This window comes from Tachypleus tridentatus, chromosome 6 (assembly GCF_004210375.1).
Source record: "Tachypleus tridentatus isolate NWPU-2018 chromosome 6, ASM421037v1, whole genome shotgun sequence".
Lineage (NCBI taxonomy): Eukaryota > Metazoa > Arthropoda > Merostomata > Xiphosura > Limulidae > Tachypleus > Tachypleus tridentatus.
In genome coordinates this window covers 97,525,395-97,550,326 of record NC_134830.1, presented here as the reverse complement: position 1 = coordinate 97,550,326, position 24,932 = coordinate 97,525,395, and the positions used below count along the sequence as shown (strand labels likewise).

At 33.6% G+C, this 24,932-nt stretch overlaps 1 protein-coding gene across 3 annotated transcripts in view; it reads right to left on the bottom strand.

Annotated features, from left to right (window-relative positions):
* Positions 1-24,932, bottom strand: part of LOC143253133 (uncharacterized) — a 91,535-nt gene that overhangs the window by 29,205 nt on the left and 37,398 nt on the right. For all 3 annotated transcript variants that reach the window (XM_076506460.1, XM_076506462.1, XM_076506461.1), the window contains 5 exons: positions 24,422-24,467; positions 7,864-7,949; positions 6,821-7,077; positions 5,149-5,225; positions 3,042-4,204 (listed from right to left, as the gene is read on the bottom strand). In XM_076506460.1, the coding sequence (XP_076362575.1) occupies positions 3,042-4,204; positions 5,149-5,225; positions 6,821-7,077; positions 7,864-7,949; positions 24,422-24,467 (1,629 nt within the window). The remainder of the gene's footprint in view (positions 1-3,041; positions 4,205-5,148; positions 5,226-6,820; positions 7,078-7,863; positions 7,950-24,421; positions 24,468-24,932) is intronic.

Here is a 24,932-nt window from a genome sequence, read left to right as displayed (position 1 = left end):
ATTTGGTGATGAAACGTTCATTACAGTAATGAACGCAAGGATCTATACAGAGCATGTACTGAGATGCAGAAATCTTGATAAAGAGATCATAGCAAAAACACACTGATGAACACAGAAATATATCTAAATACGTTGTTGAAAATTAATGGTGGGAACATATCTTTAGGTTAAAATCATATTGAAATGTTGTGCAGAAAAAGAGTTCTAGATAAAGAGATTGTGTTGAATTATACTGGCAAACTAAAAACAGGTGAAACCATGTTTTAGAATGTAAAGGTGTGCAGAGCAAATGAATCTGGACAGACAATGTCAGAACAAAATGGTGACTAAAAATGTCTAGATAAAGAGATTGTTGAAGCACAGTTTCAAACAAAAACAATTTTGGAAAGCAGTATTAAATGAAGGAATCTAGAGATCTAGATAAAGTAAACTGTTGAACTACAGTGGCAAATCAAAAGACTTAGGTTAGAGCACATTTTGGAATGTTATGTTCAGCACAGGTACTTAGACAGAGACTTTGTTGAAATATGGTTGTGACCAAAATGACCTAATTTGGAGTACATATGAAAATGTTGTGCTTAGTAAAACAGACCTACATATAGGGACTATTTCCAAACAACCAGAAAAAAGACCTAAGACATTGCATTTTTTTATAATGCAGTGTTAACTGTAGGAACTTTGAAGAAGAGATAATGTTGAAACTCAGTGGCAAACACAGAAAAGTACATAAATAAACTGTATTAGAATTTAATAGGCCTAGATTAGAGTGCATATGTGAATGTTCTAGTCAGCAGAGATATCTAGATAAAGAAATGAGACTGAAATACAAGAGTGAACAAACTGATCTAGTTTAGAAAACATATTGAAATTTTGTGGTCAGCACAGAAATATAGATAATGAGACCATTCTAATATATATATATAATGGTGAAAGAAGTGACCTAGGTTTGAGACATTTTAGAATGCAAAAATATTCACAAAGCAATCATCTTGGAACACAGTGATAAATACTGATAAACAGATTGTTTAGGAACTAAGTGATAAAAAATAGATCTAGGTTAGAGCACATATTGAAATACTGTGCTCAACAGTGATACTGATAGAGGTTATGATGAAATACAATGGAACACAAAATGACCAATATTAGAGGGCACTGAAATGTGGTTAGCAAAGATATCCAGGTAAAAATGTGCTGTTGAAACACAGTGGTAAATACAAAAACCTAGGTTAGAGGACATATTGAAATGTTGTTCTCAGCACAAAAATCTTGATAAAAAGACTGTTGAAATACAGACAATCATAAAGACCTGGAAAAGAGAGCATTTTGGAATGCAATGTTGAGTACAAAACTCTTAACAGAGAGATCACTTTGAAACATAGTGGCAAACACAGATAAATAGAGTGTATTGGAACTAAACAGTGGAAATACTGAACTCCATGTTTTGGAGTGTTGTGCTTAGCAAAGAGATCTAGATAAAGAAACTGTATTGAAAACATACTGGTGACCAAAAACACCTAGTTTACATACTTTTTGAAAGGCAATGTAGAATACAAAAATCTTGACAAAAAGTTGATCCACAAGGGTTAACACAGACATTTAGATATATAAACTGTATTGGATATTAATGGTGGAAAAGAAGAAACATAAGATATAGCTCATATGGGAATATTGTGCTCAGCATGGTGTTCTAGGTAAATAGATTGTTTGAAACACAGTCACAAACAAAGTACTGAGGGTAGAGCACATACTGAAATTTAGTACTGAATGTAATAATCTTTAAAATAGATCACTTTAAAGTACTGGGGAACATAGAGACTTAAATAAATAGACTGTATTTGTTGGAATTAAATGTTGGAAACATAAACCTAGGTTAGTGTACATATTAGAATGCAGCACTTACCACAGAGTTCTAGATAAAAAAACTATGTTGAAATACAGTGAGGAACAAAAAGATTTACATTAAAGTACACTTTTGAATGCAGTTTTAAATGCAGGAATCTTTACAAAGAGACTATACTGATAAGCAGTGGTTAACAGAAACTTGGATAAATAAACTATGTTGGAGATCAATGGTGGAAAGACAGACTTAGGTTAAAACACATAATATGAAATATAGGATTGAACACATATTTTTAAATAAGAACTAGTTAGAGCCCAGAGACATACATAGAGAGATCATGTTCAAACATTGCAATGAATGCCAATATGTAGATAAGGGAGCCATACTGGAACACAGACTTAAGATAGGTTAACATAGTTAAATAAAGTGGTTAAAAACATATGGTTTATAAAACATACTGAAACATCCACTTAATACAGAAATCTAGGCAGAACATGTAAATAAATGAAACAGAAAGTGCAAATACCTTACAAGGATAAGGTATATATTAGAATGTGATGTTGGAAAAACAGATTTTGATGATTACTCCTCTGGAGACAGTGTGTTCAGTGTCACAGAAATTTACTTTATAATCGGTGTTAGAATGTCACTTGTCAATAGGTATGTAATCTAGATGAGGTCAGATATACTGGATGTTAATAATGGCCCAAGACTTTTCCAAATAAAAGGTAAGCACACATAATCTAAGAACATACAAGGGAACATTGTGTTCAGCACATACCTATTATATTATGTAATATATATGATATTAGACATTAAGTAAGAATTACATGATATGTGGAATATACAAGTATCAGTACATCATGGCAAACTCATAAATATACATGGAAACCCAGGTAGGTTACAGCATTTGTTGGTACATGATGTGTCACATCTGTGTTTGGAAATATAGGTTAAAATATCCAATAGAACAATGCTAGTGAAAACAATACTTACAAGAGTCTATGTCTCAATAAAAAACAAGAACTTATAATTTAATATAAAAACAGAAAATCTTAAAGAAGAAACCATAGAATATTTTGATTTACTTTTCTTTATATTATTACAATTTTTCTAACTAGGTGTAGCCTATTCAAATTATAAAAAGTTATGAGAAAGGAATGATTTGTTTTATTAGAAGATACAAAGCTTTAAATATTACCTATTAGTAGAAGTGATCTTAGCAGGTGATAACCACATAGAATGGGAATTTTTAGGATTGTAGACCCTGTTTCTTGATACATCTATGTAAAAGGTTTCCTTGGGTTGACTTATAATTGCTTGGTCAATAGTCTTTGAATTTGGGCTTAAATCATTATTTACAGGACTAACAATAGATGACAAAGGTTTAGAAACTGGATTATTAAAATAAAGTATAAGCTGCTTAAGTGGTGATAGGGAAAGTGATTTTAAGTTTCTAGCAAGTGATGAAGTTGCAGAAAGTGATGTTGGTATGTTTTGTAAATTTGAATTCAGCTTTTTAGTGTGCAACTGTTTGTCCAACTGATGTTTTGTTGCATCTTGTGATGATGCTTTAGGAAGAGGTGATGAGGAATGAGCTTCAAACTGATTATTGGATACTGAAGCTGTAAATGTAGAAGGAAATAATGAAGGCATTAAAATAGATGATGTTGATGTTAGTGGTTTAAGGTTCTTTTCACTTGTTTTGGGAGAGAGTGATTCTTGCCAAATTGATAAGATTTCAGCTCTTGATTCCTTCTTCTTAACTGGACTTAACTGTTCTAGCAATGGTGAATTATCAGGTAGTTGGTTTGAGTTGCATTCATTTGTTGCTTTCATACTTTCACTACTAATCCTTCTGCTTATAGGTGGCACTGATAATAGTGTCTGATCTGTGCAACCTGATAAATAAATATCATTAAAGCTTTTAAATTCATTGCTTGGAGTTGAAAGTGCAGAATCACTTAACGAATTAGGTTCTTTATCTGATGTAGATAGTGTTATAATCTCTGCAGCTGAGGAGTTTTGAGGTTCTGACAAGAGGGTTGGTTCTTCTAGTTTTATACTCAAATCTTGGGAAAGAAATCGGTTATGTTGACGAACTGAATCTACTGGTACTAGTGGTTTATGCACATGTTCATCAAAGTAAGTTTGAGGAATTTTCAATTTTGGGACACGACTGTCTGTGATTGGTTGATCATCGTCTGCAACATGGCCCGAGATTTTTTTTCCAATAGTGAGTGAAGATGATTTTCCTTGGTTTGTTTGAAAGTAAATGGAATCTGTATCACCTCCACTTGCCATGGACTTTAGGAAAATGTGAGATGTCTTTTGATTATCTTCAGAATACATTTTTCCTGAAAACTATGAAGAAAAAGTTATGAACCAAACACTTTGATTTTACAGTATAAATTTAAATCAATTTCTCCTGGTCCTTAAAATACCTTGGTTTTATAAACATAGAAAATATTATAAGCAATTTAATTTGAATCATAAGCAACTTTCACTATCTCATCAAAAGATCAGTCAGACTTGATCCTTAAACTTATTGTAATGATGAAACTTAATCTAAGTCCAAAACAATTATTAAATATCATTTCTAGCTATCTATCTTTTTAAACACATTATTTGAGTTATAGTATCTAATCATAAACTTCCAAACTCATTTTTCCATCTTCAATGCTAGCATTACTCTAACACCACACATCAACTTGCAAATTTAAAAACTTTATTTTAACCCTATGCACAATTTGTGTACTCCATATTTTCATTCTTCTCACAACATGATTGGCTTTTTGAATTAAACATCTAAACTCTTGTCTATAATACCTTACTTTTTAAATATATATTTAGTTTTTTTATTTTATATCTGACTTTTCAGCTATTCATCTTACCCTTAAGCTAAATACCCAAGCCTAACTAACTACATGATTCAATCCTCGCATTAGATTTCTTAACTACCACATTTATCACTAATTTACCACATGCCACGGCTATCTAGATATTACTTCAGTCTCTTAAATCTGCAGCTGAACTCTCTAATGCCATGCTTGGTTTCAAAACAATTTACTTATTTTTGAACATAATTCTTCAACTCTGAAATGCCAAATAGCATCTTTAACAATCTACCTACTTATCTGTATGCTCAAATCACATTACTGGTCTTCTAACTGCATAGCATAATTCTAAATTACAGAAGCTCATAAAGAAAGAAAAAATATATTTTAAAATCTAATGTCAAGTGTATTTATCTTCCAATTATTCTCTAGTGCTTATACTAAGATAGTACACTATCCAAGCATACTTACACATTGATCAGTTTGATGAGTACTGTTCTCATCATTTCTGAAATCTTCACTGCCATCTTTCATGAATCTTATGTTTTCTGTAAAAAGTAATAATGCCAAATATACATACTGAGAAGCAATATATACGTGTGTTCCAACAAACTAATAACCCTACCAACATTTCATCTCTACACCATCATATCTACAAAACATTAAGTAACAACCCTTTTGATGACAGTCCTTTTACTCCATTAACTTACCAAATGCTTTAACCATAATATACATAACATTCAACTAATGTATCTTGTAAAAAGAGAATTTATCAATCTCATCTATCTAGAACTGATCAAAACTTATTTCAATAAGCAAATTTTAAACCCTGATCTGCAGAACCAAACTACTTTATTTTAATCAGAATATTTCATACATACTTTCTACAGAGAACATACTCATATTTATTTTGGCATGGGTACTTTAAATGTCAAGTTTTCTTAGCATTGAATAACCACTTATCTTATAAGAGTAATTAAACAACTCAGTTATTTAGTTCTGACTGACAAGTGCAACTCATTTACTCATTGTATCAAGCTGAAACTGACAATTCTCTAATGACAGTACTTTCATTTATGTATTTGCATTTGTCAACCCTAAATAATTATTAAAGTACCCTTGTTATTGGTCAGTTCCCAATAGATAAAAGTTCTTCATCCTCATTAGATGGGTGGTTGTTAAAGTACTATATTTGGCAACAGTGCTTTGCAATCTGAGTAATAACTCTCCTTAAAATATTATTATAATGCTTTCACCTATAAACAGTAACCCTTCAAATTGTAGAACATTATATAACTCCTTCTCTCAAGTACTAATGAATTACTCTTCTAAAAAAGTACTTTAATCACCTTATCTATCAAGCCATAAATAATTACCCTTTAACAACAGTACTCTATCTATGCAACCTTCACTAATCACCATTCTAAAAAGTATACTTTACCAATTGGGTCTTCAAGTCCTACCTAGTGACACTTTTAATTGAGATACTTTATAACCATCAGAGCTATAAGCTCTAGTTAACAACCCCCTCTAATAACACTATTTTAAAAATCTGATTTAACAATCCAAAACTAATTTTATACCTTCCTAGTGAGAGTACTTTAATTAATTCTTCTAGTGACCTTACTAATGTTGTTATTTAGCTAATAAGTATTGAGTTCTGATTAATGATCTTATGAGCATAGGTTTTTTTTTTAAATCAGAAAATTTTCAGATACCTGTCCATCCACCATATTCACTCAGATATTTAAAGATTAATATATCAAGTTCTAATTTTTAACATTTTTAAACATTAGAGTAATTCAGCTATTTAATCCCTTAAGTCTCAACTTTGTAATGAGAGAACCTTAAACACCTGATTTATAAACATTGATTTGTCTCGTCTTTGAATATTATAAACAAGTGAAATTAATAACATCCTACAAAGTTCTATTTTTAATTTTTCTTTATTATACATTATATATGAAATTAGCTTACTTGTGATTCTTTTTAAACTAGTTTCTTAATTTGGATCCTCATCAGGAAAATCTGCAATATTTTTGAGGCTTTTGTATCTTGCAATGTTGATTTTGTTTTCTACATTTATTTTATAGTTTTATTATAACTCCATATTTAGAAAGTAAAACATTAGATCTATCCATACCCTTTTCTTCTAACCTTCCTTTCCTTGATGATAAACCTTCTATTGAAGTGTATCCAATTTTCTTATGTCTTTCTGGAACTTTGTTTTCCTCTGACTGTTTCCCATCTTCTTTAGTAAGCCATTGTTTGTCTGTTTCATAGAACTGTCTTTGATTATGTTCTAACTGATATGCTTCTTGTTTGGAATGAGATTGTAGCTGCACACCCATCTCTTCATCTTCAAAGACTTCTGTATCTTCAAATACTTCTGTATCTCCTCTGATATCAAAATAAAGATGACAACAATAGAGTTTCTTACAGTTATGCTGCTCTGATGTTTACTGAATTTTGCAAATATTAAAGTTTATAGTTTTAACTAGAGTTTTTATCTTAAACTTTTTTGTGTTTATAATTATAAAGAATAAAAATGTTTAACAATATTTTGCTCTTTATTGTTCTATAACTAATATAGAAACTGAATATGATAGCATTTAACTTTTTTCGTGTCAATAATGTTCACTAATTTATAAATCAGGTTACAGTTTATAGCAGATAAAGTTTAGTGTAATTAATATTTGGCTTTAAAGTAAAGTCCTTTACTCAATATCAATAATTGAACTCCTTAAACCTGAGCATACACTACCAGCATACAGCTGAAAATCCTGATTTACCCATTAAACAGTGACAGCATCTGATAACACTTATGTCTCTTTGGCTGAAAATTAATCAGAACCATGTCATTATCCAGAATCTTAAGAAAACCAATGTATTATAAAAGGTATAGTGATAATGATTCTGAAAAGCACAAAAGATTATGGGCTTAAAGAGTTAAAGTTTTCCTATTTATAACTTTGATATAATTTTGTTATCTTGCCTTCTTTTGTAATATATCCCTGTAGTCCATATTTAGATAGTTGGTTAACATGACACTCTTCACAATTAATTATCCATTATCATTCAGTTGAAGAGATAATTTCTTTAAATTAAAAAAAAACTTGTTAAAAGATACTACAAAACTGTATACTGATAATAATTACAAATATTACAATTTATAATCGAACCTACCTCCCTCGAACACTACCAGTTGATGAGATGGATATATTTTTATCAACCTTATCTTTCAAAACATATTTGTCAGATTGTAGACTGTACTATAAATTTAAAATAAAAGATAACATTAATTTCTGTTCTTATGTAATTTGCCTTAATCAATAATGCATGAAAACATAATACTAAAAACTGGGTTTTGATACACATAGTAGGTAAAACACAGATTGCCTATTGTGTAGCTCTGCCATTAATAACAAATACACTATGAAAAGTTTTACCATAATTATAAATTTAAAAATACAGACTGAGATTATACTTATGCACTGTACTTAATTCAATGGACATATAAACTGTTTTAAATAATTCAACTTTTAAAATATATTATTATTACAGTGCACAAATAATTTAGCATTGCACAAAAACAGAAACAGTATGATGGAGAAAAGCTATTTAAATACTTAGGTAACCACAAATGAGTTTCGGGAATCACAATAAGATTTCTATATTTGATGTGTAATAATAATATTCCCATCGTTTTCACAATAACAATAGCTTAAAATTTTTAATTTTTGTAAATATTATTTCACACAATAGTGATATAAATTTAAACAATTCAGTGGCATTAAAGGATTTTTTATCTACCTGTTCATTCATGGTAAGACAAAGTCAAAATCACAGAAGCAGACATGGGCCACATTGCAATAAGCAAATATTTGATAGTAACATTAATGAGGATACCCAGAAGACAAGTGTGGGAGTGGAACTCTTATGATACAAGAAATGAAGTTTGCATGAAAACAACAGAGTGTAAAATTTTTATTATAATGCAAAAACAACAACAAAGTTTGTGTAGCTGATTGGATGGCATTGTATCAAAATTCTATATGGATATAAGAAGGTAAAACACACATGGTATTTTTATATTCTAATTTTTTCTCTCTCCCTTACTTCAAGTTTCATCTCAAGCCAAAAATTAATTTAAATATTAAACCGAAAAACGTCTTTAAGGAAGAGTTCTGATTCTAAAACTAAACTTTTATCAATTAAATGCTTTCTACAAAAAGATAATTTAATATAAGATACAACCAACAGCAATTTACTAGTACATAATAAATACCATGTAAAAAAATATTTACAATAATTATGTAATATAATAATTCCATAAATTGAAGCCACATATAGAAATAAACACTTTAATGATGAAATACACATAGCATGTTTATAACAGCTCTTTATAAAATATTAAAAGTAAAATACATTTACATAAAATGCATAAACCTACATAATACATCTTTAAACACACAGATTAATACAAAAATAAAGATCATTTCACAAAGATTTATAGTAAGTAATTACACTGTACATTAGAAATGACAATTTCAATAGAATAAAATAAATATTATGATGAACCCTGTAACACTGAAGTTAGATAAAATCAAGCCCCTTTACAGAGATTAAAATATAATTATTTAACAATATCCCCAAAGCACAGAGTAAAATGAACCATAATTACAACTATAGTATAATACAGAGTAAACATCATAAAATAACTGTTGCTATGAAGAACCAAAAATGAAATAAATCTTCAATTATTAAATTTAAAAAATATGACTAATAAATAAATGCATGTATAAAACATCAAATTAAATGAAACATTATATGTAAAATGAATACAGTACTTCAACCCCTTAACATATCCTCCAGCACTGCAGCTTTCTGGTGACTGGAGGCATGGTATATATGGTGTTTTCTAGCCTCCTATGTGTGTCACAAACATTAGTTACTTCTACTTCACTCACTATGCTAATGATTATTCTAGCATGAAGCTGCATAACTGATCATCCATAATTTTAGTATAACATCAGGAGTTCATTTTTCTGTAACATATAACTACCCAACCTAATATTATTTACTTTATAGTAAGGAACTAGTTTATTTCATCTATGAGCTGTATAACAGAATTAACAAAATGAAAGTAATGGACTCTGTTTGTAGTAAACCATGAAACACTACTTGTGTATAAGAGGGTGCTTTCACTTCCTTTTTCATATACACTTATGAAATCCACTATTCTTAGCTAACATTGGATAACTCCTACAGAATATCAGTTCACCTGTTGCAAAACTGGCTGATAAGCTCTGCAATACAACCATTTAAAGTATGTCAATGTCAGAACCAAGGTCAAGGATGAATACCTTCATTTTGAAAGAGATGCCTCCTAAGCATAGTTAGAGGGTCACCTTTCCATTAATGTCTGGTATATCTTCATTTGCCAGAGAAAGGTTTGTATCGACTGGTCTGAATGGTGATTTTGTTTCAGCAAGATCTACCAGCATTGTAGCCATTTTTGTATCAACCAGGAACTTTATCTATGCTTTTGTATTCTGACAGGCTCAATATAAGACTATTTCAGTCCTCAGAAAGGTAAGCTGACCACTAAACATTTTGTGGTAGTCTGTGAAATTCCTCCAAGTCAGTGGTTAGAGCTGCATTAGACTCTGTTAGTTTCCGAGGGCTGTTGTGGCATGATACACCACCTGTTATTGGCTATCCTACATCTGTTAGTCAAAACTAATAACTTTCTTTGTCTTGCATGGGTGAAAGAATCAGTAACATAAGCTGAAGAATGTATACCATGGAAGGAATGGGATAAACTTACTCATTCTTAGGATACAAGTGTGGTTGTAGTACAGTGCACAGATGTAGAAATGGGTTGGTTAACTCTCAGCTTGGCTCATGTTTGGTGCAACATAGATGCCTGGGTAGGATACTGTATTTGCAGCTGCTACTAGATGTTTCTTGTCCTCATGTAACCAATTTGAAGTTACCACTTCACACCACATCATAACTGAAATTGCCTCAGTAAGGCTGATAGTGCTTCATTATTTAATTAAATCATCCTTGCAAATACTTTTCAATAAGGATATTCTTATGATCAATCAAATCCATTGCAGGGTAAAACTTACTATGCAAGTAACACAAGTCATCCACATAAGTGACTAAATTTCTGTAGTGACTTTGTGAGTCTTGAATTCAGTTTAATGAACTGCTTGATTTTCTACCAAGCCAAATTTTAGTACAACTTTGCAACAGTTGTCTCACAGTCCTAATGTTATGTTTTGCTTAAGTGCATGATGACGCTTAGAACTAGACCGTCTATACAAAATATCAGGTGTTTTACAGCCTGCATTGGAGGTTAGTGACTCCAAGCAGTAGCCTACCTGAAATGCTTCAGGAAATGGTCCAAATATTCCTTCACTACATCCTCACATATCAGAAAAGTGATTTGTTTTGCCTCTTTCAAAGGGACCCTTAGTTGTGGCTAGGGCCTTTGTCAGGTTTTGATGTATAGACTAGATTCTTTTGAGTAGATGTCTATGACTTGCTGGTGATAAATGCCAACAATAAAAGGACAGCACACAATACACATTTTAAAATAATATATTAAAAAGAAGTTATTTCTATGTGACAGGAAAATCTACTAATATCTAGCCCTCAAGTGACAACAATATTGTAAACAACAAGAAAAATTTAGAAGCTTTGAGTAAGATGATATCAGCAATATTATCAAAGCTTAGTGCAACAATTAACTGCACACACAATTCACGATTTGTAAAGGATTACATAATGAAACTTGTCGTAACTATTACTTTTAAAATAAATAACTTTTAACACTCCTGTTATGAAAAATAAACAATCATTAGTTATTAAATGACTAAATAAGCTACAGTTATACTTTTCCTGAATTAAAATGTATTTCTGATATGTACTTCACTTCACTCACAAGATTAGCTTTGCCTGTTTTGTGCTGCCTTCTAGGTAGTTAGGTAGGTATTTCATGTTCATTGGCACAAAGCTACTAGGCTATCTGTACAAAACAAGATGTAGTATACTATAATGGTATATGGAAATGAAGATAAAAATACATAAAATATTTAAAATTAAGACCTGCCAGGAAGACTGAAGCATTAAGTTTAAACTTGCTGTCAGCCACCTGAAGTTGGCTTTCCAGTCCTGGGTTCAGGTCAAAATAAAATTAATATGTGTAAAAGAAACATGCTAAAATAGTATATAGTCCAATAAAAACCTTGAATTAAGTTAAAAAGACCAATGGCTCTTACAAATGTAAATACATGAGTGAGGGAGCCAGTATCACCTATGACATTAGCTAATGACAAGGGCAAACCTACCTTAAAAGTATGTTTAAAATGGAATCATCGTACTTGGTTGTAATGACGGCATGATAATAAAATATGTATGAGTGTGACCTGAGTGCCACACAGACCACACATTGGTGCATCAATACCAGATAAAAGGAAGTGGCAAGTTAAAAACTGTGACCAATGTGTAGCCTAGCCAAAACAACTACCTCCCTTTGATCTTTACAGAAACAAGATGGCAAAAGAGCTAAAGAAGGCTTGATTTGTAAAAGCTTATTATTTGTTGCTCACTCCAGGTCGGCTGACAACTGGTGTATAGTCGAGTTTTGATAACTGAACCATAGTCCATGTATGGAACAGGGAAGGTGATGATAGAGCCAGAACAGATGGACTTTGCCACTCTGTCAAAAAACTGGACAGAGATAGATGACAGAGAGAAATGGGGCAGTTTGTTTTGGATATTGATAAGAATAGGATGGTAACTAGCATGGAATGATGTCAGGGCCAATAGACAGCTGAGTGAATAAGTATAGATCGTACAATTCATATATTGCATAGTTTCAATATGATTTAGGACAAGAGAAATGGCATACAATTCAGCAGTAAACACAGAAACTGTAGAGGAGATTCTGTGTGCTACAACTGAGCTGTAACAAACCATAGCAGAACCTACAGAGTTACCTGATTTCGAACTATCTGTATATATGGGAATGGATGGATTGTTTGAAAGATGTTCAGTAAATAAAGAGTGATATTTCCAATTGGGAGTACCAGCCTTCCCCATATGACTCAAGGTAGGTCACAGTTGGGCATAATAATTATCCATGGTGGAAGAGGCCAAATTGTTGATACTGCTATGCTATTCAATGATATATCCAATGTTTCTGATTGTGTCCGAATACGAAGGCTAAAAAGGAACAATGGCAGATTTTCTATTATAGAAAAGTGTGGCCCACTGAGGATGGAAAACACAATCCCAAGTAGGATGATGTGGTAAAGAGTGAAGTTTGGAAGCATACATAAGAGACAGTTCCAAATGGCATATATACAGAAGAGGTTCATGGGACTCCACATATAAACTTTGGACTGGAGAAGTACAAAAGGCCGCAGTGCAAAGCTGAAGCCTCTGATGGTGGATACGATCCAGCATTTTCAGTGCTCAGGTTCTGGCAGAACCATAAACCATAGATCCATAGTCAAGTTCGGATCAAATAAGAGCATGATAAATTTTGAGCATGGAGTATCGAGTTGCTCCCCAAGAGGTGGAAGAGAGGACAAGGAGGATGTTAAGTGCTCTTATACATTTAACATGAAATTGTTTGATATGTGAAATAAAGTATAATTTACAGTCAAATAAGACTTAAGAACTTTGCCTCAGGAAGTACAGCATCATCAATACGAAGTTCTGGATCTAGATGAATACACTGTTGGCAGCAGAAATGCACAGAAAAACAGTTTTAGGGAGAGAAAGTTGAAAACCATTTGCTGTGGTCCACGTAAGTATAGGATTGATTGCAGTTTTTTTTGGTTTTTGAATTTTGCACAAAGCTACTTGAGGGCTATCTGTGCTAGCCATCCCCAATTTTGCAGTGTGAGACTAGAGGGAAGGCGGCTAGTCATCACCACCCACCGTCAACTCTTGGGCTACTCTTTTATCAACGAATAGTGGGATTGACCGTCACAATATAACACCTCAATGGCTGAAAGGGCAAGCATGTTTGGCACGATGAGAATGCGAACCCGCGACCCTCAGATTACGAGTCGCACTCCTTAGCACGCTTGGCCATGCCAAGCCTTGCAGTTTGTAGCTGCCAGTCAATAAACCTCATGTTTGAGGACTGACATGAAATGTGAAAGTCATCAACGAAAATACCATTTGCAACTCTAGGGGTAGCTGTTCACTAATGGCATTAATTTTTTATAATGAAAAGCATGAAACTCAGAACACAACCCTGAAGGGCTCTAAATTCATGTGGGAAAAAAACAGGAAAGTGTTGAGCCCACACAGGCCTGGAATCAGTGGTTCATTACAAACTCCCACACAATCCGTATGAGTGAAGATCTCGCAAGATGCCATATTTCCATGTTGTATCATAAGCTTTCTCTAAATAAAAAAACAACAAGATGTTGTCGCTTCAAAAAGGTTTCCAACTGCTGGTTTCAAGGCAAATTTAGTAGTCTATCTTAAAATGTTGTCTTCGGAACCCATACTGAGTGGGTGAGAGAACGTTGTTTGATTCAAAGAACCAAACAAGATGAGCATTAATCATCCTCTCTAAAGTCTTACTGAGACAACTTGTCAGAGCAATGGGATGGTAATTCGAAGGAATCTTTGGATCCTTCCTAGGATTAAGAATATGGCGTACAATAGCTTGGCACCAAGCATCAGGAAAGACATTCTCCTACCAAATCTGGTTAAAGACAGCCAGGATAATAGTAAAAGAGGCAGGAGAAAGGTGGCATAGCATCCCACATTGTACATCATCAGGTCCATATGATGTATTGCCAGACCGATGAAGCACAAGTTTGAAATCCAGTGTAAGAAGGCAATTGTAGTTATAGGGATGATCAGTAGAGAAAGAAAAGAGGCAAATGTTCAACTCGTGTTTTAAGAGCTAAGAAGGAAGGGGATGTGTTTTAAGAGCTAAATACATGAGAGAAACATTCACTAAAAGTATTTGAAATGCTCTGAGCATCAGCAACTCCATGGTTGTTGAATATTAAGATATAGAGGAGGGCAGAAGTACACCATCCACTCACCTTCTGAATCTTGTCCCATATGACTTTTAAACTGGTGGTTGAAGAAATGCTGGAGGTACATTTAATCCAAGATTCCTTCTGGCTTTGATGTCTAACTCACCAAGCCAGTGTACAGGTTTGCTGAAATGCAACATGGATTGTAAGCGTGGGATATCTATGAAATTTATCCCAATCATGTTTCTGAGCTTTTCTTGTTAAAGAACAAGTGAAATGCACCAAGGGCAGGGATGCTGTGGGAAAGATGTCAAGGTTTTGGGGATGCAATGAGCAGCTGCTTAGACAATACAGTTAGTTACTGCTGCTACACAAGCATCTATCGATGATTTACATAAGATTGCAGGATCAAGTTCTGAGAGAGCAGTGAAAGAGGGCCAGGGGGTTGACAGTTGCTCAATGAGGGCATCAAGGTCTGAGGGATGATAATTTTTCCAAGGGTAAGGTACAGAGAGCAAACAGTGATGGTATGACCCAAGAAGATACGGATGGCTACAGCCTCCAAGAGTGTATTCAATGACAAGGACCGGGTGGGCACATGTTGATCAATCAGCAGTGCTACTCCCCCATGTCCCACACATGACCTGTCATTTCGATATAAGGAGTATTGTTGGAGTTTTGACTGTATTAGTAGGTTTTAAAAAGTGTTTCCTACAAAGAAAGACATTTGGGATGATAAAAGTCAAATCAAATCCTTGATATCATTCACATTTGATTGAAAACCTCGACAGTTTCATTGGATTAGCATGGCCATTTTTCGTTATTTTGGAGGAGAATTTTAGATAGAGACCTTCTGCTTGCAACCATCCTTTTTTTTCTTTACTGGATGTGTGTCGGTCACTCTCTTGTGATTCTACTCTGATAATGAGTAGGCAAGTCGGAGTTTGTAGACATACGTTCCAGTGATTGAGGATGTAAAAGAATGGGTTGTTTAATTTTTGGAGTGTCAAAAGAAAAAGACCCCATGGAAACACTTGGCCTTGAACAAGGTGAAGTTGGGCAATAACTGGAAGATGTGGTAGGGACAGAGATAGAAGTAGATACTGATTCAATAACTTTGTTGATTTTGGAGGGTACTAGATTAAGATGTGTTGTTAAAGATTCTGTAGGAGGCACGGAAAGGTTTGTCTGGACTCCTACTTTAGTAGTGGAATGGATTACAGCAGCATAAGTCTGAGATGGAATTGGGAGTAGTAATTTCCAAGCCTCTGGATAAGTAATATCATGAACTGTCTTGAGACATTGTACTTCTTTCTCTTCCACCCATTTAGGACAAGAAGTAAAATAGGAAGGTTGTGGACCATTACAGTTAAACACAATGTGGTTCTAGCTGGCATTCAAAAGCATCATGGTCTTTACCAGCACAATAGACACACATTACAGAACCATGGCAACATGTTTTCGAGTGACCAAATAGTTGACAATGAAAACATCTAACATGGTTAGGAATATAAGGTCATACCTTATAACTCAGTTATCCTGCCTTGATTGTGGTAGGAGGACATGATGTTGTAAATGTTAATATTAGAACATTTGTCGGCTCCATAATCCCATCTCTACCAGAAAAAATTCGGTGCACAGCTGTAATACCTTGGCTGGTGAAATCTGCAAGGATCTACGACTCTGGAACGGTCTTTAAATCCCTCTCAACTGTAACTCCTATGGAAAAATTCAAAGTAGAATGAGGAGTAACCTCAATGGGTATATCCCCAATGACCTTCAACTTCAAGAGGAATTTGTAATGTTTTGATGAAGCTGTTTCCACTAAAATGTCCCCAGACTGTAATTTTTTTACCAATTTATGTGAGCCAGCAAGCCCTTCTTTACCCTTCTCAATAAAAAATGGAGACATTTCCCCTAAGAGTTTTTCAGTTAAAGAATGTGTGATTTAAAATTGCAGGACAGATTCAAGTAGTATGTTTAACCGTACAGAGTCTTTAATGTGCATTTGTTTGCCATTAGTCATATTTTTCTCTATGCTGTCATGCTTGTTTATTTGAGGGGTATCTCATGGGTGAGTGTACACAGTCATAGAAATATAGGAATCAACATGGCCTACAGTGCAGATCTGATGGAAAAATTTCTGCAAATGGTTATAGCCATTTAAATGGAACTCATTTAGAGTACAACAGAATACCTACTCAGGCACTAGTCTTCAGAGTGTAGGATCCAAAATAAAGCTGAAGCAGGAACCTCTTGAAAGAAAAAAAGGCATTATTAAAGACTTTACTTCATGTCATAGCTGCACTAAAGTTAAGAGAAGAGCTATTGTTGGTAGGCAATACCCCGAAAAAGCAGAAACGGCAATGTGGTATAAATAGTGGCAGATGAACATGTGCAAAGTCCTCCACAAGCCCTATAGTAGAATCTAATCCAATAAATGATGAAGATGAGAGCAAACAGAGAAGGGAAGATAATATAATTGATGGGGGAAACTTGCAAGAGATCATGCCAGGAAGGATACATCAAACATCAAGCCCAAGTGGTTAGGCTAACCAGGGAAAGTTCATGGGAAGAAGAAGGTTGAATGGGAGAAAAAGGTGGGAATGAGGATGCCAGAAAGAAGCCAAGTGAGCAATAAAAGAATGGAGGGCACAGACAAGACAGATCAGTAGAAATTGAGGATAAGGAGAAAGGATACCTGAACATCATGAACAACAGAGGCTGTATGAAGGAAACCTTGCAAAGGAGCTGTACAAGGCCCTGGTAACAATGTGGGCAAATTTATCTGGCCAATGAAAACTGCAGGCTGGGAGGAGGAAGAAATAAATCAAAGAGAAGTGAGACATGGAACACCCAAACAGAGGTAAGGTGAAAGCAAGAAGAGCCACAGTAATGTTCCACACCAAAAGCAGTGGATGCTTTGGTGGTTGATTGAGCTGAAAGGAATGGATCAACAGAGAAAGGGCAGGGGAAGCAAGAAAAACAGAAGGTATGAGATTATACCACCCTACCCCTGAAATCCAGAAGACCAAAAAACCCCTCTCAGAGAGCAACATGAGATACCCTGAGATATGGGGAACCATTGGGTGAGAAGCCCACAAACACTGTACCAATAACAATAAGTGACAAATGCCCCAATTGCATAGATAGGTGGCCAAAGAAGAGCAAACAGGCTAAATATGAAGTTACTCTGTGATGAAAACCAGAAAATCTGACAAAAGCTGAATGGTAATATGAAACACTGATGACTTGGCTGATGGACCAGATTGTGATGGAAGGGAAAAGGAGGGACCTTTTGCAGTTAGAGGAGCTGAGGAAACCAAAATTCAGTGGGCCAAGAAGAAGAAACCCAAATGACTGAACATGGAGAAGCATGAATGAATTGGATTGGAGGGTAAACATAAAGGAACAAATGAAACCAATAATGGCTGAAGTCCTCAACAACAATGGCTAGAGGATGGGGAACCATGGATCAAAACCATGATTATTTGGTTGAGAGTGGTGGCAAAGGCATTAATAAGAGATGTACCCAGATGCAGAAAAAACCACCAAAAAAACAGCACGATGCAGGGACCACACCTCAAAAAAATGAGATCCAGACGAAAAGGACAAACAACCAAGAGAAGGAGAGCATCCATGACATGGCTGCAAATGAAAAAAAAATCAATATGTGTGGGTTCAAGAAAGACTATCCATAGTGCAAAATTATGGAGAATAGGACCTTGTACCCCCTTGGTGATCAATTAAAACCACCCAGTAGAAATGTTAGAATAGATCATAGCCTGCAGGTAGTTGCCAAGGGAAAATAAATGATTCAAAGCCAAATGTTTGAGAATGCTCATGTCAAGAGAATTCTCCTGCACAGACTAATAATTAAAAAAAAAAAAAACAGTGACTGGCCCATGCACCCCAGCTCTGAAGGGAAGCATCTGCAAACTGATGTAACTTGGATCCTAAAAAAGGAAGAGGGACTTCTACCAACATATTAGCCTTGTCCATTGAAAATCAACAACCAAGGGATCCTGTGCAAGGTTCCACTGGTCATGAAGGGTTAACTGAAACAAATGTATATGAGCCATGCCAAAGGATATGACAGACAACATCAACTCAAAAGCTATAGAACCTTGCTAGTATGAAGTAAATGAGCAGATAGAGCAGTTCCAAATGACCAGCTCCATAAAATGGATTCTGAAAATGATCAAAGGAGCAAACACTCGACAAAAACAGACATCATGGAAGCAAGACCAAAGGGCAGGGCCTTAAAGGTATACCATTCCATGATGGTCAAATAGGCAGCAGTAAAACCTGCATGAAGCAAGTACGACACCTGTTGAGGTAGAAGAATAAGGACTGCCTTGATCAGGGATTTTGAGGAGAAAGAAGGATAAATCACATATTGCTGTAAAAGCTGAAATAGTGGTACCATGGGAAAGTGTGGCATACAGGGCCAGAAAAGGTGGAGGTCAGGAAACAGAACTTGGAACCACACCCACAAAACACTGGGTTTATCGCAAGGAAAGGCAGAGTCCTGTTGGATAGAAGCTACCCACAACAAGAACAGAGTAATTGTGCAATACTCAAAATGTCCTAAAATTTGGGAACCAGACAATAGTTCCAAAAAGAACCTAAAGAGAAGTACACCAAGTTTATAGAGCCACAGTTAAAGACAGCACATAGCCAACAGAAATATGATAACCCAAGGTTCGCATACATGATATTAACTAAGAATTGGTTATGTGTACAGGAAAACCATTTGTAAATACAAGTGCCTATTTAAAGTTATATTGTTGTTTTTTTCTTCTCTATGTACTGGAAAATTGTCAATTAAATTATTTTACTTTAGTCTAAAACCACTTTTTCTTAGAATTTCACATAAAAAGTCTAGGCACTTGTGAAACCTGATATTTAGTATTTTCTCAAACATGTTTTCACAGTAAAAGATAGATTGCATTGTTCATATCTGATGCATCTCAGACAAATAACTAATAACTGTACATACATCATAACATAATATTTTTCTCCACTCCACACCCACACAAAAAGTGCTATATAGATAGTGTGTTTATCACATACTGTCAATTGCCACTACAGGTTTGCCTGACCTCAATACAATAGTGAATGAGCAGTCTATGCATTATAAATTATTAGTTATAACATGCCAATCAGCATGAATCACCACATTTTTTTAGCAGTACTACTATCTAAAGATCATAAAATACCCACTACATTTGATAAACACAAAAAATAGCTCAACCTAAGTTCTAAAAAACTGTATACAATTCATTTGTTTTATATACTCTGTGTTAACTACCTATGCTGTGATAAAGTACATCTATCTCCCTTACTATAATTTAGAAAGACTGGTCAAAACCATTGAGATTTCCAGGCACAATATTGCATAGCAACACAACAAAGTCACACACACACACACCTACTTGCACTCAATATCACAACTTTGCTTAGAAAAGTTTAACAGCAAACATCCACCAACATTCACCACAAAATATAAACAGAGTGCAAAGGAAGGAAAGACTGAAGAGTCTTTCATAGCTGTCATAGCTATGTATCTAGCATGATATAGAAATCTGCTCTGCAGAAATTATACTATACTCGCCACATAGATCATGTAAGTACCATAAAAAGTGATATCAGTTGTGACAACCACTCTTCTTTATATCAGGGTTTTCCCAGATCTGTATATTAAAAACAAGTATAACACAACGAATGAGATTCCAACATCCAACCAATGTAGAATAACAAATGGAAACTCAACATAAATTTAAACAAATCAAACATAAAAAAAATGAAATTAAAATTTAAAACAAGTAAACACAAGCCATCAAAAATAAAAGTAAGATGTCAGCCTGTTAATACACTTCATTACAAGATAACAGACTATGAACTTATAGGTCCATTGATTATTCCATGTTACTACAAAGTAAAATCAAGCTACACACCTAGAAGCCATTGTTTTATTATAAGAGTGATAGTTAAATTTATTTCATTAGACTTGTCCAAAAATTGATGGTAGAAGGTGTTGAATAGCTGCCATAGCTTTAACCTGTTGTTCAAAATTAGTGATAACTAGCACAGATAGCTCTAGTAGTTCTATGTAACTATCTAACAACAGAATATGACAAAACAACATCTAAAGAAATTACAATACAAAAATGTGAAATAAAAAATACAAATAAAATTAAAACAGAAAATAATAATAAAAACTAAGCTGCAATCTTTTGTGTGTGTTTGTGTGTGCACATGTATGTGTGTTTATATATACCTAATATAATTCTACAGAGAATACAGGCTGCTCTGATGTCTGAAAGCCTTTCCTGTACTTGTTGATCACTTTCAGGTTATTTTTCCATAAATAAGATTCGGGATACACTGTAAAGCATATCAACTATTGTAGGTGCTTTTCAATACAGTTAATATAAGGCAGACACTTGAATAACATGTTACTTTTGTATCTAACACCCATGACATTTGAGCCAGTCTTCAGGTCTATTTAATAGTTCATTGTAGTCCTTTAATGGAGTGCAATAGACTGTTAAACAGTTCAGAAAACTTAAGGCATCGTTGACAAGTCACATCTGAAAATGCAAGGAGTTTGACCATAAAGAGGTCAGGAGTTTAGTTATTAACATAAGGTTGAAGATGAAACTAAGTGATTGCAGACAGTAATGGGGTGTAATACAGGTACATGCATGCAAATTGCTCACTGGAAACTAATCCAGCACCTGTGAATGTATAGCTTGGAAAGCTTCATGAGGTCAGTGCCATGGACCACGGTGGTTCAGCAATCAGAGCAATTGCTACTGCTCTTGCACTCACTCCACCTTTGACTAGCTACCATCTCACCTACAATGCAACATTTCCATGAACATATGCTCAACAACATTTAACCTCAGTACTCAGAAAGCAAAGCTCTTTCAACTTGCTTGTTTGTTAGAATTCCCTATCATCATGAATACCTAAGACAAACTGTCAATTTCTCTAGAATATTACATAATAGCCTTAATTGCCCTAGTGAGTTGTGTACATCATGCTTCACAGAAATTAAACTAAATTCAGCTAGACATATCCAGCAGGTATCACAAAATATCAGACCAATAACTTGGAAAGTAAATCCCTAAAGTATCACCAGTAACTTTTCAGATTTACAACAATAAAATCCAAGAATTAATTTCCCATGGTGAACAGAATGTAGAAAGTTCATTGCCCAGCTTTGCACTAAAAACAAAGTAACACTATTATTTCATATAAAAACTATTTAGTGTGAAACCTATTATTTAGTTTATTTACTGATTAATATTTAATGGTTATTTAGTGTTCAAAACAAGTGTTAAAAATTAAATATTTTAAAAGCGATACTTATGGCAGAATTTGTTATATAACTCTTTATGAGCTGTGCATTGTCTATGTATATCAGAATTTTTTAGAGTATATATACCGGTGAGGGCTAAGGATTCTTATACAGTAGGAGTCTGCAACTTGTTGGCAATAAATTCAAACAATAAATGGACGGCAAAGACTCTACTTGTTTTAAAAAACATTTATTTAAAACAAGTTAAATGTGCAAAAAGAATTATTTACATTATCGAGATCATAGTTGTATCTTAAACACTATATAGTTCTCTCCTTCTTGTCAAAAGTCCACTTAGGATAATTCATTTGCTTTAGAACCCAGTTAAAAAGTCACTATTTTTCTCTACTTTTCTCATGATATTATTAGTGAATAATTCACTTTTAATGCCTTCTGAGTTACTGCAGTTTTATCTTGAATTTCCAATAATTGTCTCCTTATCATCAAAGTCCACACAGTTGGGTTCAATTAAGTTAAAACACCTGTGACAAGACAATTATCATCCTTATTTCTATTAAACTGTTAAATCTCACTTTAATATATCAAATGTTATGAAATTCATTACCATGATAATTAACTTTACATTTTTTAACTTTTCTCTCACCTACGTTATCTTTCATGTAACTTTACTCTCTTTCCACTCATCTGGTCACAGTTATTTATACATCTATCATTTAAGTCTTCTAAAAATCTCCATGGTCTTGATATCAGTGGATTGCAAATATAATGTTTGATAGCTTTGACACCAATGAATTACAAACACAAAATGAATTAATAATTTTGCCCACATTGAACAATTTTTTTTTACATCTGATGATGTAATTTGATTGTTGTATTAGGCTTTTTTAATATTGCTGATGCCATCTTACTCAAAGTTTCTAAGTTTTTATCAATGTGTGCTCTCTTGTTCTCACTAGAGAGCTAGATATTTCTAGATTTTTTTCTGTCATGTGTTATAAGTACTTGCAGATATGGCAAGTTAATTGACGTAAGTTACAGAAAATAAAAGTGAAACTGACCAAATGATTGTCATTTTATACGTAATGGGTGATTTCTAAAAGGACAATTTTACAGTTTGCATTGCAACAACAGAGATGAAGAATAATAATTTATCTTTGTCAGTTGGGTTCTAAAGTAATTGAAACAGCCTGTGTAGACTTTTGTTGTAAAAGAGAACTATTTAAAGTTCCAGATACAACTGACTGTCTTGTGATAAAAGAGAAGAAAATAAATAGTTCATTTTGTCAATTGAGTCTTAAAGTAACTGAACCTGCTTGTGTGAAATTTTCAAGAAAAGGTAAATCATTTAAAGCTATAGATTTAATTATGCTAAACAAAAGTGTAAAAAAACTTTTGTATATATGTTTGACCTCTTTTTAATATATATTATTATAAAACACATGGGCTGAGTGATGTCCATTTCTTATTGACATTTATCACTAACAAGTTACAAATGCCTACTGTAAAGAATCAACTCCTAAAGAAACATAGCACATATCAGCTATTGATTTTTTAATTTAACCAATCCAAAGGCTATTATATTTTTCATCTAATAGGAGATGGTAGTATGGTTGGATAACACTGTCAGTTACACCGTCTATTGAAAAGTTATGAAAATATATCTTCTAGTCATTGATTGAATGTGGTTCTACCAAATAGTGTTATGTTTCATTGAAGAAAGTTTAACAGTAGTGGCTAATACAGTGGTTACACAAGAATTAATGCAGTTTTTGATATGGACAGTTTCAAGCTCAAACTTTGTATATTTTCCATGTTAAAAAATTAAGCCAATTCAAGGAAGCTATTACCTTAACAAGAAAAACTTCAGTTAAGGTTACTGGTAACATATCAAGCTTTCCAACATATCCCAATGTGATATAGTTCAAGAAGTTGATTCAAGTACATTAAAGTAAAAGCTATTTTGTGGTTTTGAATAATTACAAGATTGTATAGTAAGTACGCAATATCAGGAATGCATAGGAGAAGCACAATGTTACACAAAAATGAAGTATATGTCTCATGGCAAGTAAAGAATGTTGCACAACCAGAACAAAGATAAGTGAAATTCACATGAATATTTGTGTCTTCAATACCTTAGAGGTAAGGTCACAGAAAGTATTTTATTCAGAGGCATAGTGACTGTGGATTGGATATGAGTCACTGTGATATTAATAATTAAGTTAAAAGTGGGAAACTAAGGATTTTATTTAATTCCACATTTACACTTACTTAATATTCAAAAATATATTTTGTATGAACCTATTATATTCCCTTCTTAAAACTTACGTAATACAAAATCATCCAAACTATTAAACCAACTGAAATTCAATGATTTATCAAACATACTTACAGTGTTATCAACAGCTGTACCAGTTGCAAATGGATCCTTTACTATCCTGCAAAAATGAAAAGCAAAATGACTATACTAAAGAAATGTTTGTTTCTGCCCACTTTTCAAATCATTTTAATCTTTAATTAAATATTAGAAAGGTTTTCCTCAAATATACGATAAAAGTGAAACCTTATGTATAAGACAGATAAACAAAACAAGAAATAAAATCTGAACAAAAAGCGTTTAAAAACGAAACAAGACCTAGTTCCCCTATATGTCTTTAGAACTAAATTTAGATAGCATGTAGGTGAATTACAAAACTAAACACCGATCTTGGACAAGATCTAACTCACTTCATAATGAATATGTACCTATTGAATTTAACAGAATTTTAACACTGATCTTACTAAATTACAAACGAATTCTTATAACTGCCTTAAATAAGTAGTTAAATGAATATAAAACACAATTAGCCTTGGTGTTTACCCAAGTTCACCAAGAATGTTAAGAGCTGAATTTATGACATAGT